The sequence below is a fragment of the Vitis riparia genome, chromosome 18, assembly GCF_004353265.1.
Source record: "Vitis riparia cultivar Riparia Gloire de Montpellier isolate 1030 chromosome 18, EGFV_Vit.rip_1.0, whole genome shotgun sequence".
In the NCBI taxonomy this organism is placed as follows: domain Eukaryota; kingdom Viridiplantae; phylum Streptophyta; class Magnoliopsida; order Vitales; family Vitaceae; genus Vitis; species Vitis riparia.
In genome coordinates this window covers 12571378-12591734 of record NC_048448.1, presented here as the reverse complement: position 1 = coordinate 12591734, position 20357 = coordinate 12571378, and the positions used below count along the sequence as shown (strand labels likewise).

The 20357-nt window shown below is 32.3% G+C and overlaps 1 protein-coding gene across 1 annotated transcript; it reads left to right on the top strand.

Annotated features, from left to right (window-relative positions):
• Positions 1-15631: 15631 nt before the first annotated feature.
• LOC117905412 (probable alkaline/neutral invertase B) lies at positions 15632-17799 on the top strand. Its single transcript, XM_034818338.1, has 4 exons — positions 15632-16060; positions 16335-16766; positions 16854-17412; positions 17504-17799. The coding sequence occupies exons 1-4, from the start codon at positions 15632-15634 to the stop codon at positions 17797-17799; spliced, it is 1716 nt and encodes a 571-aa protein (XP_034674229.1).
• Positions 17800-20357: the final 2558 nt, after the last annotated feature.

Sequence of the window (20357 nt, the reverse complement as noted above, 5' to 3'; positions counted from 1 at the left end):
CAAATTTGTTTATTAAGGATTTTTTTTAATGATTTGAATTAATTGAAAATTTATTAAAATAAGAAAAAGAAAAATAAATAAAGAGGATGGATTGAGAGTTTTTATTTTAAGTACTCGATTAAAATGAGGATGGATGAAGAGTTTTTATTTTAAGTACTCAATTAAAATGTTTTCATATGACCTAATTTTAAAAGTGGATTATATCAATATATAGTAGAGATTGATTTATATATATATATATATATATATATATATATATATATATATATATATATATATATATAAAAGGGTTGAAATGTATATTTACTTGTTTTAGATGAAAACAAGTAACTAAAAATTATATAAATTATATTTGAGTTTGGTTTTAAAATATTTTTTTAGTTTTTATTTTTATTTTCTATATTGTCTCTTTTTTAAAATACGTTTAAGTTATGACAAATATAAAATTTGTGTCATTGTACAAGGCTCCTAATAGGTTTTGTACGATTTTTAAACAACTTGAATTTGACATGAAGACGATTATTGATAGTTTTTTTTTTCTTTTTTTTACCAAACTATTTCATTAAGACATTCCCTACAAAAATTAACACATAAGAAATAAAATTTTGAGTTATTTGAGTTATTGTACAAGGGTATTACACTAACTGTACAAGACAAATTTACTAATTGTACAAGGGTGTATAAAACTACTTTTTGTTAAGGATTTCAAGTGATTTTGAAAAACTTTCCTATTTTTTTTCACTCAAAGATTTTTCCCTCACTCAAATTCTCTCACTCAAGAATTGTTTCGAATTTTATTTTTAAATTTTATCATCAAAATTTTGTAATTGCATATTTTGTTTTTGTAGTTTTAGCAATGTTCTTTCTTTTCACTATTTTTTTTTTTTGTGAAATTTTATCCAAATGAATCTATATTTAAAATTATAATCATATTTATAAAAATTTTTACTAAGATTATATTTAATTCTTTTAATATATTTATACTCATTTATTTAAAAAATGAAAAACTATATATATATATATATATATATATATATATATATATATATATATATATATATATATATATTTTTGTAAACATGTTCTATTACCTTTCAAGTAAAAAATTAGATAAGTTTGAAAGTTAATAAATAAAAAAATTAAGTACCACTTTCAATAATTTTTAGATAAAATTTTATATAATATATTTTATTTGAAACTTAATTTTTAAAGTTCAACTAAAAAATTGTATTGACAATTTTCTTATTGTGGGTTAAAATACTTTATATTAGTTTATTTAGATAAGAAAAATTATTAATATAATATTAGTATTAGAACTTCATATCTTAGTTTTTTTTTTCAACAAATTTATCTTTTTAAAAATTTTAAAATAAAAACATTAAAAATTAAAAAGCTAAAAAGATATATATATATATATATATAAAATAAAGTGAAGTGATAGTTAATTTTAAATTTTTTTAAAATATGGTTAATGTAGAAAATATAAAAAATAATTAAAAATAAGAGAAAAATATAGATGAAAGGGTAATATAAATTTAAAATAAAAAATGAAAATGAAACTAAAAGATAAAAAATATTTGGATGAAAAATCCTAAAATTTTTATCATTGCTTTTAATAAGAGCAAAAAGATTTAATATCGTTAAAAATGAAAAATAAAAAAATATTATTGCTTTTTATTTGACATAAAATAGAAATATATATTGGAATAAAAAGGAAAAAAAAAGTTAGAAATGAGTAATATTTAATAGGGAATAGAAAAGGAAAAAAACACAAAAAAAAATTAAAATTCACACTCACTTGTAGGTATATAAGGGATAATGGTATTTTAGGAATTAATGAAAGACAATATCTTTCATCTTAATTTTCATACTTTGTTTGGGTCTTGGGCTTAAATATGGGTAGTTGGAGGACCAAATGTTAATTTTTGGGCCCAACCGGACCCAAAACACAATTCTCCCTGAAATGTATTGTGGAATAAGCAAAATCAGCTCAGGTCAAAATATTTTAGTCTAATCAAGAGGAAGGGAGACATGTCGTACCATAAATTTCTCTTTAAGAAATTTGGGTAGTCAAATTAAATTTTTATTGATTTGAAGAACGACTTTAGCCTTTATTTATCATATTCTTTGTATGAAAAGGAAATAACATTAATATAAGAGTTTAAATATTTAATCTCCTATCGGACTCATGTAAAACTTGATTCCAAAGGGGTGGAATGTATTTTTAATAGACTTTAAATCTTTAATTTTGTTCTTGGAGAATCTTTGAAAGTTGACTTCATTTTGAAAATTTTTCAAATTTGGACTTCAAAAATTTAGAATGTTAGAATTTTGGCTTATCAAAGTGATGTTTGAAGAGCTTTTAAGGTTTCTAAGTCATCCTTCCAACTTTATATTTCTATTTTGTCCAAAAAACTTGAATAGTCTTCATAGTTGAAATATTATTTATTGATCAAAATTATATATTTGTAAATTTTGGAGAAAATATTAGATAAAATTAAATTAATTTATAAGAATTAATAATAAATTTTTAATTATTAATTCATCATATTTTTTTATTTTGATAATTATATATATATATATATATGGGGGAGAAGGAGAGCAAAAAAGTCAAATTGCGATTTCTTTACTTCTATATAATCTGTAGTGCTAATAGAGAGAAAAGATAGAATGATGACACCCTTTTCTTCCCTTTGATGATTTTCTCGTGCTTACCCCATGCATTATCAAATATATAAGATTTAGAGATAATATATATATATTTTTTGAAATATACACATCACATAATAAAATTTATAAACTCAAATGTTAATATATGAAATTAAATAATAATTATATATTAACAAATTTATATTTAAAAGAAAAATATATTAGTACACTCTTTGGGGATATTTTTTTTAAATAAAGATATGTATAATTTTCTTATTTGTCTCTAGTTATTAAATAAATAATATATATAATTTTCTTATTTTGTCTCTAGCTGAGAGTATAATAAGATTATGAAAATTTTATCCATAATTTATTTATATAAAATTATAGATAAGAAGCTGTCTAGATAATAATTTTTTAATTATTATTATTATTATTTTTTAGTATTGTGAATGATTATAGAATTCATTTAAAAATTGAATTTTTTTTCTTCAAACTAGAATTTTTCTCATTTAAAGAGTGGAAAATAAAGAAATTAAATGCCATAAAATAATTACACTTATTTGGATGGAAATAATATTGTAGACCCCACGTAGGGTCATTTTTTATGATATTTATTTGACCAAGTGGAGCAGCTTCAGGAGGCCACGTGTTGCCTCTTCATTGGCTGCTGAATAATCAGGTTAGTGGGATTAGGAAGCCAATGAGAAGATGACACGCGTCCAAGGAATTTGCAAAAGCTGCAAACCGTTTTGCCAGTTGCAGGGATCCTTCTTTTGGCCGTTGAGAAGATATTTTTTTTGGAGGTTTTTTTGCGGAGAGAGGGACAACAGAGAGGGCAAGCTGAGAGAACCAGAGAGCTTTAGAGGAAGAAGGGGAAGCAGAGTTTAAAGAGTAACTGGGAGGAGGAAAACCAAAGGGAATTAAAAAGAGAACGAGATGGAAAGGATTGAGGAAAGAGCAGAGTATTCTGTTTGGGGATATTCTCTGGTCTTATATTGCTTGAGGAGCCTTTTAAAAGGGATTTTGAGCTGAGTATTTACCCAAGCCAAAACGAGGGAGGAGAGTTGCAGAGGAACTAAATATTCTAGAGGAGAAGGAGTTGAACCATTTTACTTGAGGAGCTCAGTTCGATGTTTGATAGTTATATTGTAGATTTCCAGTTTGTACCACCGGTTTTGAGCCCGTTCGTTATTCATGAAACGGGGCTTTGCCTAATAACCCCTGGAGTTTTTCTTCATTTCTACTCTGTTATTAGCCATTCCCTCCTCTGTACTCCTCTGCTCTCATGTAACTGGTTGCGGAGTGCCTTGGCCCATATATCATCACCTGGGATCCCTTGTAGTGTAAGCTGTGGTTGCAAAAATCCTTACCTCAAATAGTGTATCGAAGTATATCTTGGACAGTTGGTTGGAGGAAAGTCTGGAAAAGAAAAACAGAGAAGGAGTATTTTTTAGAGAAGGAGAACGTATTGGTGCAAGGAATTGGAGCATGAGAGAGTTGAGCATTCTGCTGTCCAAGTAAAAACTGGAATTCCATCTGAAACAACCAATGATTCTGAAGATTTGAAGTCTATTGTTAGGGAAACAACAGTGCCATTTGAAAGGGAAGAGAATTTAATCACTTATGATGCAGAGAGCTTTGATTTTCAGAGCCGCCGGCGGCGAAACGCCTTTGTCGTCACCAGAACGCCAAGCAACCACAGCCATGGACTCATGATCAGCGAGGGTCCCAGCTTCATGGCTCTCTCAAGCCATGAAACTCGCCAGCTTGAAATCCATCGAAGACGCTCATGATGAATCGGTGTGGGCTACCGCCTGGGTTCCTGCCATCGAATCCCGACCCGTGCTCCTCCTCACTGGCTCTCTCGATGAAGACCATGAAGCTCTGGATGCCTGACGAGCTCGTTCTACAGCAGAACAACACTGGCCACTGCCAGTAGTGGCGCCGGAGTCCTTGCTAGCATACTGGAGCCGGTGTACGGATTCGCGGCGATGAAGAAGATGTTGGAATTTTTATGTGTGGACTTACATAATTAATTTGATAATATCATAAATCAGTGTTAATTTATTTTTTGCATTGTGGTCCATAATGGGACTGGACACATATTGTTGCTTGATTTTTTATGGGCTCACCCTAATTCACTTGACTGGCCCATTAAGTCAAGTCGTCCAACTAAAGTGTGTAATGTGCAATATATATATATATATATATATAGAGAGAGAGAGAGAGAGAGAGAGAGAGAGAAGTGTGTGCCTTTTTGGAGTAGCTTCTCTCTTTCTTTTTTTTTGAAGAGCACTCCCGGCAACACACGCACACACTCCACTTTGGACTGAATTTTGGGAGACAAGGGAAGAGCTCATTGATCGTTCATCCTCGGAGCATCACGCACCCGGAAAGCAGATCATTGGAAATCAAAGGGAGCATAAATGGCTTCCCAAAGCACGAACCAAGGTAACAGACTGAGTTTTGCTATTAAATGCATGCTTAATTGTCAACATGTGATCCTATGCAATTTAAATTCTCATCAATTGGTATCAGAGCAAGCATGATTGACATTTGAGCTGCAATTTTGGATTAATTTTTTGTTTTCCCGTTTTCTGGTTGCGGAAGACAATTTTTGGGGGTTTTTTTTTTCCGTTTGGTGTTAATTCTTGGTTTTCAAGCCTGATTGAGGTTGGAAACTTGTAGAGAATATTGTTTGGAGCAAAACCCATCAATTTTTGTGATTTTTGGAGCTCATTTGATGATATTACGAAAATTAGGGTTTGTTTGGTTCTTGCTGTTATGCGGTTTTTGTGCATTTTTTTGGGTTTGGATTGAAGAATTGATGTTTGAGGAAGGAAATCTAAGTATTTTTGTCGAAAAATGCGTGAAATTTTGGGCGAAAATTTTTTTTTCTTCTTCTCCAGAACCAGGTCGTGCTCAGCGGGGGAGAAGATGAATAGTAGCATGCTGACGTCATCATGACGTCATAAAAAAAACATTTTTTTTTTTTGCCTTGGTGTTCTTGGATTGATTATGTATATGTTAGAATTATTATGCAATTGTTAAAATTGACTTTATTGGGACAATTATTATAATTATTGGTTTTATGGTATAATTTTTATTTTGTACCAATAATGTTGTCCAAGGTCAATTTTGTTAACTATTTGAATTTATTGTGGCAATTTATAACACTTGTGTGATTGCCTATCGCAATTCCAAGTGTGTCAAGTTGCGCAAATTAAATATTTCAGTTTATCATGACAATAGTGAACATATATGTGGTTGCCTATCGTGACCCTATATGTGTCAAATTGTCTTTGCTGAGATAATTTAACTCCCACATTTAGTCGCTTTATTATTGTGATTACTAAGATCCATATGGGTATTGTAATTGTCCTATCGATGATAACAATGCTTGGTAGGATGCTTAGATTGGTGAAGGAAATTAATTGTATATTATGAACCGTACTAATTTTCTTTGCCCTTTCGGTAATAAAATTAGTACATCTTGGTTGTAATATTTAATTAGTTGTCCTTACCGCCGTGGAATTTTCAAAATTCCAAGTTATTGCTAAATTGAGAAATTATGGAAACTAGCAAATGCATGATATTGTAATAACATGCATACTGTTGAATTTTGCTATTTTCCAGCTACCAGCAATCCTGGTATTTCTCTGCAATTATCTGCCATCAAACCTCTTACTGGAAATAATTTTGAAGAATGGTTTGAGTCCTTTAACGTGCATATGATTCTGCAAAATCTGGACTTGGCTTTGAGGGTTGATGAGCCAAGTAAGCCCACTGATGTGAGCTCTACAGATGAAAGATTATTTTATGAAAGATGAGAGCACTCCAACAGGAGTTGTTTGATGGTGATGAAATACACTATGGATAAATCTATCAAAGAATGCGGGCCAAAGACGGAAAGGGCCAAAGACTTCTTGGAATATGTGAAGGCCAATTATACCAAAGTTGATAAGGCAGAAATGACAACTCATTTGAAGCTTCTCACAACTACTGTATATGACGGAGTCAGTGGGGTTAGAGATGATATCATTAAGCTAAGACACTACTTCAACAAGGCAAATGAGATGAAAGTGGAGTTGGGTGAAAATTTTCTGAAATGGTTGATACTTGAGTCTCTTCCTGTTTCCTTTGATGCAGTGAAGTTGACTTACAATGCCTTGAAGGAAGAATGGACTCTGGAGGAGTTGATGTCCATTGTAGTGCAACATGAAGTCTCATTGAAGAAACATGAGACTCACTCCCTTGCTCTTGTAACTGATCAAGCCAGTAATATAAAGAAAAAACCTCCACACAAGAATTTTGGAGGCTCTAAGCAGTTCAAGAGAAAAGAGAATTCAAATCAAGGAACCTCCAATGCATCAACTTCTTCTAATACTGCAAAGAGTGAGAAATTCAAGGGGACGTGCAACTTTTGCCATAAGATTAGCCACAAGCAAGCTGATTGCTTCAAATTTAAAAATTGGCTAGAGAAGAAAAAGAAAGGAGATGACAAACAGAAGGAAGCCGTCAAAGCATGAAGAATGTGTGTATATGGGTGACGGAAGCAAAGTGAAAGTGGAATTTTTTGGCATGATAAAGCTGAAGTTGATCACAGAAAGTTTTTTGTTGTTACACAATGTGGCTTTCATACCCTCACTTCGGAGGAATCTGATTTCTGTATCTTCTTTGGATAGACATGGTTATTCTTTTCACTTTGGAGGTGGAAAAATGGATATTTTTTGCAACTCAGTCTTAATTGGCAATGGTGTTTTGTTTGGAAATATTTATAATCTCAGTTTGCATCATGGTTTATTATGTGATTCATCTTCTGTTAATTCTGTTGTTGGTTGCAAGCATGCTAGAATGAATTTGAGTTCTTCCATGTTGTGGCACAAACGCCTAGGTCATATTTCTAGGCAAAGATTAGAGAGATTGGTAAAAGATGGTGTGCTTTCTAATCTTGATTTCTCAGACTTCGAAACTTGTGTTGTTTGCTTAAAGGGGAAGATGACAGCAAAGACCAGAAAGGAGAAGATTGATAAGTGTGGAAGTACTTTAGACTTGATCCACATAGATATATGTGGTCCGTTGTCACCAACTGCTTTAGGGGGTTATAAATATTTCATCACTTTTATTGATGATTTCTCTAGATTTGGTTATGTTGAACTAATCCATGAGAAATCTGACTCCCTGAATGTGTTCAAAGCCTTTAAGGCTAAGGTGGAGTTGTAGTTGGGAAAGCCCATTAAAGCTGTGAAGTCTGATAGAGGTGGTGAGTATTATGGGAGATATGATGAGACTGGATGGAATCCTGGACCTTTTGCTAAGTTTCTGTTGGAATGTGGCATTGATGCAAGATATACATTGCCAGACACTCCTCAACAGAATGGGGTTGCAGAAAGGAGGAATCGCACATTGTTAGATATGGTGAGGTACATGTTGTCCAATTCCTCTTTACCAGAATTTCTGTGGGGTGAAGCCTTAAGGACTGCGGCATATATTTTGAATCAAGTGCCCAGTAAGTCTGTGCCTAAGACACCTTATGAGCTATGGTCAGGAAAGAAACCTAGCCTTCACCATTTCCATGTTTGGGGATGTAAGGCTGAGGTTAGGCTCTATAACCCACAGTCAAAGAAACTTGATCCTAAAACCATTAGTGGTTTCTTTGTTGGCTATTGCATTGGATCAAGGGGTTCCAGATTCTATTGTCCATCTCATACCACCAGGATCATTGAATCAGATAGGGCTGTATATTTTGAGGATGAAGTTAATGCTGATCCAAATTTTGTGCCTCGTGAGATACCTTTTGGAGAAGAGCATGTTGTGATTCCTTTTCCTACATCTCATGTTCCAAATATGGATGTTCCTATTGTTCAAAAACCAGCCACTAATCAAGGAGAGCATGGTGATCAAGTGGAATCCGGCCTTCCTGTAGATGATATTGTTGTTGATGAGGTTCCTTTGAGAATATCATAGAGGGTTCGTAAGCCGGCTATTTCAGATGATTATATGGTTTATTTGCAGGAGCATGAGTATGATGGTTATGATGCTTTTGATCCAGTCACTTACCAAGAAGCAATTCATCGTTCTCAATTCATATCTTGGAAAGAAGCCATGGATGATGAAATGAATTCTATGTATATGAATGGTGTTTGGGACTTGGTTGAATTGCCACATGGTTGTAAACCAGTTGGGTGTAAGTGGGTCTTTAAGACCAAATGTGATTCTAGCGGGAAAATAGAGAGATATAAAGCTAGACTTATGGTTAAAGGTTATAGTCAAAGAGAAGGAATTGATTTCAAAGAAACCTTCTCACCTGTATCGACCAAGGACTTTTTTAGAGTGATTATGGCCATAGTAGCTCATTTTGATTTGGAGCTACATCAGATGGATGTCAAGACAGCTTTCTTGAATGGTGATTTGGATGAGGAGGTGTATATGGAGCAACCTACTGGTTTTGTAGAAGTTGGAAAGGAAGATTTAGTTTGCAAGCTCAATAAGTCCATTTATGGTCTTAAACAGGCTTCGAGGCAGTGGTATCTGAAGTTTGATAAGATTATCACCCAAAATGGCTTTAATGAGAATACAGTTGACAGATGCATATATTTGAGGGTCAGTGGGAGTAGTTACATATTTCTTGTTTTATATGTTAATGATATACTACTCGCATCAAATGATCCTGACTTGTTGATTGAGACAAAACACATGTTGTCAACCCATTTTGACATGAAGAATCTTGGTGAGGCTTCTTATGTCTTGGGTATAAAGATTCTTCGTGATAGGGCTAATGGAGTGCTTAAATTGTCTCAAAGAGCCTATATTGAAAAGATATTGAAGAGGTTCAATATGCACAACTGTAAATCTTCTAAAGCGCCAATTGTGAAGGGTGATAAATTTTCAAAGGCTCAGTGTCCTCAAAATGATGATGAGAGAGAGGAAATGAAGATCATTCCTTATTCATCTATGGTGGGCAACCTTATGTATGCTCAAGTATGTACACGCCCTGATATTGTTTTTGTTGTGGGCATGTTGGGAAGGTACTCGAGCAATCCTGGGAGTCAACATTGGAAAGCAGCTAAGAAGGTCCTTAGGTATTTGCAAGGAACTAAGGACTTAATGTTGACATATCAGCGCACCAGCTTACTTGATGTAGTTGGGTTTTGTGATGCTGATTTTGCTGGCTGCATAGATGATAAGAAATTTACTACAGACTATATTTTTATGATGGCAGGAGGAGCTGTATCTTGGAAAAGTGTCAAGCAGACACTTACAGCATCCTCAACTATGGAGGCAGAGTATGTGGCATGTTATGAGGCTTGTTGTCATGCTATGTGGATGCGGAATTTTATTTCAGCTTTGGGAGTTGTTGACTCCATTTCTAGACCGTTGAAATTATTTTGTGATAATTCCGCAGCTGTTGCTTTCTCCAAGAACACTAGGAGTATTTCTCACTCCAAACATATTGATGTAAAGTTCTATTTTGTTAAGGAGAAAGTGGCAGAGTCTCTTGTTGATATTGAACACATGTCCACAAAAAGTATGTTGGCGGATCCATTAACAAAAGGCTTACCCATAATTGCATTTCAGGAACATGTATCTCAAATAGGGTTGTTGGAAGCCTAGGTTGTATTAAGTTAGTGGGAGCCATTTTTTGGTATTGTAATACTATGTTATTGTTGAAAGGTTTGCTATTATTGTACATTTCCCTATGAATCAAGCAATGAAGCATATATGATTGCTTTTGATTATTTATTTCTGATGAGATTCTATGGGACATTGATTTATGATTGTGTATATGTTGTGATGTTTAATTATGTAGTCCAAGTGGGAGAATTGTTGGAATTTTTATGTGTGGACTTACATAATTAATTTGATAATATCATAAATCAGTGTTAATTTATTTTTTGCATTGTGGTCTATAATGGGACTGGATACATATTGTTGCTTGATTTTTTATGGGTTCACCCTAATTCACTTGACTGGCCCATTAAGTCAAGTCGTCCAACTAAAGTGTGTAATGTGCAATATATATATATATATATAATATGTATTTATTTGTATATATATATATATATATATATATATATATATATATAGAGAAGTGTGTGCCTTTTTGGAGTAGCTTCTCTTTTTTTTTTTTTTTTTTTGAAGAGCACTCCCGGCAACACACGCACACACTCCACTTTGGACTGAATTTTGGGAGACAAGGGAAGAGCTCATTGATTGTTCATCCTCGGAGCATCACGCACCCGGAAAGCAAATCATTGGAAATCAAAGGGAGCATAAATGGCTTCTCAAAGCACGAACCAAGGTAACGGACTGAGTTTTGCTATTAAATGCATGCTTAATTGTCAACATGTGATCCTATGCAATTTAAATTCTCATCAGAAGAGTTATGAGTTGTTGAAGGGTGAGACGAGGATGGCGGCGGCGCTGGTGTTCGTGTACCTTGTGATTTGTGGAGTCACAAGTGGGGCCTTGATCTGACACAGGGTGCTGCTGTCGGGAGAAGAATGGCTTTAGCTTATCAGGTGCCACTAAGTGATATTACTGCCTGTGTGGTGGTATGAATTTTGAGCAGACTTAGGTGGATCAAATTACACTACAGCTAAAATCAGGAGTACTAGAGATGGACGACAATCAAGATTCATCATTTGGCAGCGCATTGAGCCATCTTCCTATGAGTGTGCTGCAGATATGCCATGAAGGCATAAGCTGAGGCAGTCCAGGACTGAACCTCAGGTATACCCAGCTCTTCCGTAGCCTTCAACGCAAAACTCATAACCCCATCTGAAATTATGCATGTAACTGGAAGCACTTCTGGCAATGAATTCAACTTAGCTAGCAGATGTCGAACTGGAGCCAAACAGTGCTTTGGAATGTGGTAACAGAGCATAGTGGGATTTAGGTTGGCATCTGGATCGGAAGGTGGCCATCCATCTGATATTGTCTCGAACCAGAAATCATCAAAGCCTTTAGCCTAGTCCTCTCCTTTGCTCCGAACCAAATGCCTATGACTGAACTCGGTGTTGACAAAGGTGATGCAGAAGCCCTTTCGAGTGTAGAAGCTTGGCTAGTTGCATCATGGGAATCACATGCCCTTGCGCTGGAAATGGTACACATACTACATGGGGTTTTTTGGTAGTGTTCTTTGGATACATCTTTAGCAAAGCAACAGGGACGAAACTGCATTAGTCCCCAGACTAAGCAGACTTAGAAGAAAATGCTTTTGCATGGCCACTTTGTGGCCACGTGGCACATTCCCACTTCTCCATCATTATTCTGTTTTCATAAGTGGCTTCTCGCACCCCTAGCTCTCAAATGATTTCTATTTTTTAAAATTCTTATTTCCTTAAATAATTTTCCAATTTACAAATCCCTCAAACAATTTTGTTTTTCAAATTTTCATCCTTAGATTTATTTTTAGGTCTTAGAACTCTCATCTTCCAATATAATTTCCCGATTCTAGTTTTCTTTTTAGTTTTCCAAACTCCATTTTTATTTATTTACTTATTTATTTATTTTTAATTTTCATCCTCGGGTTTTTTTAGAATCCCATTATTAATAAAATTTTGCTGGCATTTTTCTTTCTGGCATGCAACCTTCATAACTTTCATGATTTTAAAATGTTTTGAAATAAGCGAATTTATTTTCGTAATTCTTAATTATAGAATTTATGAAATTAATTCACTCAAAATAAAACGGGCTTTGGTGAGGGCCCTACATCAAAGAATTTTCTTTAAAATAAAAATCAATTTGAATAAATTGCGACATGTGATGACTTTTGTGTTCGATTTAGTGACATGTGAGCTATGTTTATGCTTTTTATTATACACTGACCCAATTTTTTGTGATAGCACATTGATCGTTTGATGCTAAGGTACGCCTCACTCTCACTTTGATCATTCTTCATTGAGTGTTCTGATTTTCATACGTGCATAATCATTCTAGGTATTCTCTGATTTACACATCAATTGTCACGTCAGCTTTATTTTATTAGTAGAGACCCGTTTTTAGGGACTTAGAGGGGTGCTACGGTCTTTACCGTACCTTCTCGATAAGTAACCTGACCCCCGAACCCAATCCGGTTTTTTTTCGTAGACCACCTTTTTCAAATAAGGAGTCACACTTAGGGTTTTTCTTTCTTATTTTGTTTACCCTTTTAAAAATAAAACAAAAATAAGTGGCAACTCTAAGTCAGTTTTCTTAATCAAATAAAAATCAAATTTTCAAATAAAAATCGAGTTCGCCATCGAGTGGGAAACGCATAAGCCGAAATGCGGGGTCCACAAATATATATATATATATATATATATATAGAAAAATAAAATATCGATCATTCTCTTTTCCATTTTTATTTTAGTTAAAATAAAAAAAAAAAGTTATTCATCACAAAAAAAAATATTAATGATTGCAAAATAAATATTTATGAAATAAATAAAATTAAGATAGAAATAGTTTGTAATTTAAACTGTTATTTTTATTTTAAAAGAAAAAATTTCAATTTATGAAATTAAAGAATAAGAAAATATCAAGAATTTGATATATTTTTAGAACAAAAAATATATAATTTTTTTATCCCATCTTCCAAATAGAAAATATTACTTGAAAGATGTTGCTCTTTTGATAGACTTAGTAAAAAACTAATAAGAATTGCAACAAAACTATAAAATTTTATCTAACTCTTTTCACTTTTTTTTTTCTAAATATTTTTTCTATTTATATAAAATTATGAATAAGGATAAATTGATTTCAAAATTAAAATAATTATTTAAATTTAAAATTTAAGTTTCTTTTTAATTTAAAATATACTTATTTTTTTAGTTATGATAGGTGTCACAAAATTAAGGCCTACTTTTTTTTTTTTCAATATTTATAAATGTCCCTATTTTTATAGTTAGCTTTGATACATTATTGAAGAAAATTATGATTAAAGTATAGTTTCTTTTAGTTTTAATTTTATAAGAATTAGAAATCATATTTGGATAGGATTATTATTTTAGTTTTCAAAATTCAACAAATAATAAATATGTTTGTTTATTTAATAATAAAGAATAAATTAAATTAAGTGTGATTATTTTCATTATGATTAATTAATTTAATAAAAAATAATTAATTATGTTTTATTTAATATCTATTTTTTTATTCAAAATATTAACATTAGAATATATGCATAGATATGTCATAATCCTTCTAATTCTAATTTCAATATTTTTAATCACTCGTTATATATTTGAGTTCATATTTGAATTTACTAATTAAAAAAATAAAAAAAAATTAATAAGAACAAATATGAAAAATAAATAATAAATTTATTAAATTATTATAAGACTTAATTTCAATTTTGAATAAAGTTAAGTATTAATAAAAATAAATATAGAAAATAATTAAATAATTTATTAATTTATTATAAACTTATTTCTAATTTTGATATAGATGGTAAATAATTAAATTATAATTTGAAATTTTTTAAAAATAATGAATAAAATTTTATTTTATTTTCTATTCAATAAAATAAATATGATTTTATCTATTAATATAATCATTTAATAAATATAAATATTTTAAAATAAAATATATTCAAACATGTACAACCATAAAATGGATGAAAATTAATTTTTTAATAATATCAAATAATTAAATTTAAATTTAAATATAAAAAAATACGTTATTAGCTAACCATTCATGTATCTTGCATGAGTGGACAAAGCCTAATAATTATATAAACATATGATGCTTTTTATTGACCATTATTGGACATATGCTTTCTTACACATGCAAGTGAGCACTTCACACATCCTTCTAAAATTTGGATAGATTTTGATTTTATTTTTAAAAAACTTACCATACATCATTTGAATCTTTTTGTAACATCCAAATAGATTCTTCTCGAAATTAAAATTTTTATGTAAAACAAATAAAAAATTTATTTATGATAATTTGTCAGAAACTATTTTAATTGGCTTTTATTTAAAAAATGATTTTTTTTTATTTGATAATAGAAATTGTAAATGGTCAAAACGTTTCTTTTATATATATATATTTGAAACAAACAAAAATTTTCAATAAATTTTTTGATTTGATTTTAAAAATATAATTTTAAGAGTAGACAATTTCTAAATTAATGAATGTGTGTATCAATAAATACCCATCACTTTACTGTATTTTTCTATATATATACATATAAAATTCCATATCATAAAATGATCTGGACCTTTTTATAACACCATAATATGCTTAACATTAGTTATAAAAATGATTAGAATTGACAAACGGCGGTGGCCTCGCGGGAATCTCCAAAGATCGTTGATAGCAAGGAAAATTCTGAAACTATTCCATTTTTGGGCTTGGAGCTCGGAGCCTCCTCAAAATTAGAAAGGACAAGATCTTGGGTGTTTTTCCTATGCCCTTGTCCGGGGGTACCAAGATGTCGTCCCACGTCTCACCTGTCCTGGCGGTTACTCCCACCTACCTCAAACTTCCCAAACCGAACATCTCACGGTTTTAGCCGGTCACGTGTGGTAAACATTGCCGGTACCCAGTCAACAAAGTCCCTTTTCATCCAGCACCCACCACCAACAACTCTCACCTATAAATACCTCCACTGGAAACAGACATGCTTCTTTCATTTTAAATTTTAGCAAGCTGTCGTGCTCCAAGGTGGTGTAGGTTTTTTTTTTGCGCGCCCCCGGCGCTTCCAAGGTCTCTTTCTTAGTTCTCATTGTGATTTAACCTTTTCTTGACATTTTATGGTAATTGCATGCTTGCTTTTTTTGAATGATATGTTGTGATAAGTTGTTAATGTTTGTATGTTTCAAACATGACCCACAAATAATCCTGGTTAAGTTTGTCACTTTATGAGATGTTGTTGGTGTTCATTTTTGGAAGTATGACTTCTCGGTGTGACATTTGATAGTAAAAAGGGCTTGTTTTTGTTGATCAAATCAATGCAGATTTTGGGTTTGAACATTGAAGAATAATATCAAGAATGTCTCCAGTTCCCATGGATGTGTATTCAAATGGAAATGTGAAAAATCTTGAGACAGCATCCACCACTGTTCAAATTGATGACTCTGATTTTTTGAGGTTATTGGACAGACCCAGACCCATCAGCATAGAAAGGAATAGATCATTTGAAGAGAAGTCATTCAATGAATTGTCTTCCACTCTATCGCCCCTTCTTTTTCATAGAAATGTGGAGAAGAACTCCTTCCACATATTTGACCTTCTTGATCACACATTTTCTCCTGTTAGGTCCAGTTTGAACACACCCAGATCAAACCATTGCTTTGAGCCACATCCTGTGTTCACTGATGCATGGGAGGCTTTGAGGCGTTCACTGGTTTACTTCCGTGGACAACCGGTTGGGACCATCGCTGCGATCGACCATTCTTCTGATGAACTTAACTATGATCAGGTGTGTTGTCCTGTTGGATTACCAATTTCTCCATTTGACAGTTAAATTACTAGAAAAGCAGTATTGACTCATAACATATGCTTTTTGTATCGATGTTACTTTGCTTTCATCTTCATCATCCAAGGGAAAAGGTTTTAGCGCTGGGTATCCTGATTGTTTCCCTTTAAATTATCATTCCAGCTTACAATTTCTTCACCTCTATTTTGATGCTTTCTGGGAAGTATCAGAAGCTGTGACTTGATGCTTGTAGGTGCTAACTCCCTTTATTTGGCAGGTGTTTGTGAGAGACTTTGTCCCTAGTGCTTTGGCTTTCTTGATGAATGGAGAACCTGAAATAGTTAAGAATTTCATCTTGAAAACTCTTCGTCTCCAATCATGGGAGAAAAAGGTTGACCAGTTCAAGCTAGGAGAAGGAGTAATGCCAGCAAGCTTTAAAGTATTTCACGACCCTGTGAGGAACTATGAGACCCTAATTGCAGATTTTGGCGAGAGTGCAATTGGAAGAGTGGCGCCTGTTGATTCTGGATTTTGGTGGATCATATTACTTCGTGCCTATACAAAGTCCACAGGGGACTCTTCCTTAGCTGAGATGCCTGAGTGCCAAAGGGGCATGCGTCTTATCCTGAGTCTATGTCTTTCAGAAGGCTTTGATACATATCCAACTCTTCTCTGTGCTGATGGCTGTTGTATGATTGACCGCAGAATGGTTAGTTATTTGTTTCTTCTTTGTGTTTGTAATATGATAACTGGTTGAATTCTCGTCCAGCTTATTATTCTTTGCTATTACTTTCAGGGTGTATATGGGTATCCTATTGAAATACAAGCACTTTTCTTTATGGCTTTAAGATGTGCATTGCTTTTGCTTAAGCAAGATGATAAGGGCAAGGAGTTCGTGGAGCTAATATCTAAACGCCTCCATGCTTTAAGCTACCACATGCAAAGCTACTTTTGGCTGGACATAAAGCAGCTCAATGATATATATCGGTATAAAACAGAGGAGTACTCTCATACAGCAGTTAATAAATTCAATGTAATGCCCGATTCTCTTCCGGATTGGGTGTTTGATTTCATGCCAAGTCGTGGTGGTTACTTCATCGGAAATGTAAGTCCTGCGAAAATGGATTTCCGTTGGTTTTGCCTGGGAAATTGTGTTGCAATCTTGTCGTCTTTGGCAACTCCTGAGCAATCTTCAGCCATCATGGATCTTATTGAATCACGCTGGCAAGAGTTGGTTGGAGAAATGCCACTTAAGATCTGTTATCCAGCCTTTGAAAGTCATGAATGGAGAATTGTCACTGGCTGTGACCCTAAGAATACAAGGTGGAGTTACCACAATGGCGGATCCTGGCCAGGTAGACTTTCTTGATCTTGGTTAATATTGCTGTTGGATTGAATTTTCTTCATATATGAAGTTTCATTTAATGTTGTGTTTGGTTGCCACAGTGCTTATATGGCTTCTTACCGCCGCATGTATTAAGACTGGACGTCCACAGATTGCAAGACGAGCCATTGAACTAGCTGAGAGCCGGTTGTTAAAAGATAACTGGCCGGAGTATTATGATGGCAAACTTGGTCGGTATATTGGAAAGCAGGCTCGTAAGTTCCAGACCTGGTCCATTGCTGGCTACTTGGTGGCTAAGATGATGCTTGATGATCCATCTCATTTGGGCATGATATCTCTGGAAGAAGATAAACAGCTGAAGCCCCTTTTTAAAAGATCCTTGTCATGGTCCCATTGATATCGTATATCTTTTTTCTCTATTTTTGTTGTTCTATCCTTAATTCTGTGTATCTGTGCATCCATTGTTGGCTTTTACCATTTTAGACCATGCAGTTTCATAGCATTTTAATTTGTCATTGATTTCTCTTCCTTTTTTCATAGGGTTATTAGGACAAATAAGTCATAACAACCGTCAAATTGCAAAAATAGTCTCCCTCTTTAATTTGCTAAGATACCCTTTTCAACACTTGTGCTTTCTTTTTTTTTTATTTTTTATTTTTTATTTTATTTTTATTTTTCCTTTAAAAGCTTTATCCATCATTTATTTTGTTCATTTCATCTTTTTCCAAATAATTTATCCCTCGAATTCTATTTTTTTCTTGCTTACCCTAAAAGTGATCCCAATTAACATTTCATTTTCACTCTAAGGGTGTCTTCAAACTTTCATTCTTTTTGGCCTCATGAACATTTTTTATGTTTTTAATTTACTTTATTTTTCTTTCTCTTAATGATACTTTGAGAAAATTCTTTCACGTCTCCTAATACTCTATCCAATTTCTTATCTCTCAAACAACTTATTTTCATTCTTATTCAAGGTGATCATCTAAATTGCACTTCCTCCAAAAATATCACCTTTCCACTTTTCTTTTTTCATTATATTGTTCTCGCTATTTTTTATAATACATTTATATTTTCATTTTATTTTATTTTTACTGAGATTAATTTATCATTAAGGATGTTCACCTCAATTGCATGAAAGTTAAGTTTGATTTTAAAAAACATAAATAAGGTTAAATCTTACCTAAAGTTTTCCTTTTATAGAACTTAATTAGAATGACTTGAAAGAATCAAAATGAGATTAAGTTTCCATTTTATTTACAAATCTTAATTAAAATATTCATCTAGTCATCTTCAAAACCTAATAAAAATTCAACTACCAAAAAAATCTTAATAAGAAACAACAGCAAAAAACTCCAAAATCTCTAACAAAAAATAACTTTATAAAAACCCCCTCGAAAAAACATTTATATAATATCTTAACAAAAAACATGATAGAAGTTTAAATGAAATTATATATAAAAAAAAATTGTGGAAAAACCTAATAACAATATATAAAACCAAAACACCTCAACACAAACAACTACAAACCTTAACAAAAAATAAATGCATAAAAATCTGAATTAAAAATAATTATAAGATCCCCAAGAAAAAATAATAGCAAAAAATCTTGAAAAAAAAGATATGGCAAAAACTAAAAAACAACTGCAAAAAAATTCCAACAAAAGAAGCTCAATAAAAAAATAAAGAGAAAGATGGAGAATGTCTTGAAGAAGAAAGAAAGATGGAAGAACTTTTACTGCTAATCTTTATCTTTTGAAAGAGTGTAAACTTAAAGAGGGAGTTAGGGATAAAAAATGTATAGTGAAGAATGAGAGAGAGAAAAAGACCGATAGAAAATTCATCGATGAAACAACCAATTTGGATTTTGGGCATTTAAGAAGGTAATCAAAAGCCTTATTTCTTATAGAGGGTGTAGGTTTTCTTTTTAATTTGGTTTGAATAGTAATGTATATATGTAGAAATATATATATGACAAGTATTTTTACAAATGGACAATGAAAAGAAAAATAAAAAGGAAGAAAGAGATTCATAATATATAGCTTTTGACTACATATAATAATGACTTGAAAATAACAAAATTACTTAGAATGCATCGACTTTGTCTCACCTTGATCCTTGAACAAATAAATGTGAACTAGAAGTTCAAAAGATCATTCACTGATGCTAGGAAAGTGACCAAGCATGTTTTTATTCTAGCCGCAAATACTTGAGCATGAATTGATGTCATTGTAGAAGTTACACCTGAAAGTGGGTTATTAAAATTAATTGATTAGCCCCAAGTTGACAACCAAATAACCCCTTAAGAGACACAAATTATACAATTAACCCCTAAAGACACACAAATACCTCAAAATAATGAGATCTCAATTAATTACTTACATATGGGAGAAAAATAGGATCACGATACTCTTGTTATCGATAATATATTTTCTTTCTAAGTGGTTATTGACATTATAAGAAATGATGAGAATCCCGAACCAAAAATTGTGAATGAATGCCAATATAGATATTATTGGCCAAATGGAAAGAAGCAATCCAAACAAAGCTAAATTTGTTAGCAAAATGAAAAGTATTTAGACATGTAATCCAAACGCCTAAAAACGTAAAACCTATTAGGTACAAATGGGTTTTTATATGAAAACACAATGAGGAAAATAAAATCATAAGATATAAAGCGCAATTAGTAGTGCAATGTTTTCTCATAGAGACCTAATATTAATTATAAAGAAATGTGCTCTCTCGTCATGAACACAATCACATTTTGATTTTTAATTAATTTGATAGTTTCAGAAAGAGTAGATATGCGTCTCATGGATATTGTCACAATATATTTATATGGATCCATATATAATGATATATACCTGATTTAAATTATTTGAAGCAAATATTACAAATCATCATAACATATATTCAATCAAGTTACAACGATCCTTATATGGATTAAAACAGTCTAAA

Excerpts from the sequence above, each read along its gene's own strand:
- LOC117905412 (XM_034818338.1), top strand. The coding sequence starts at position 15,632 with ATGTCTCCAGTTCCCATGGATGTGTATTCAAATGGAAATGTGAAAAAT. Across the intron at positions 16,061-16,334 it reads ATGAACTTAACTATGATCAG|GTGTTTGTGAGAGACTTTGT; the intron begins GTGTGTTGTCCT and ends TTTATTTGGCAG. Across the intron at positions 16,767-16,853 it reads GTATGATTGACCGCAGAATG|GGTGTATATGGGTATCCTAT; the intron begins GTTAGTTATTTG and ends TATTACTTTCAG.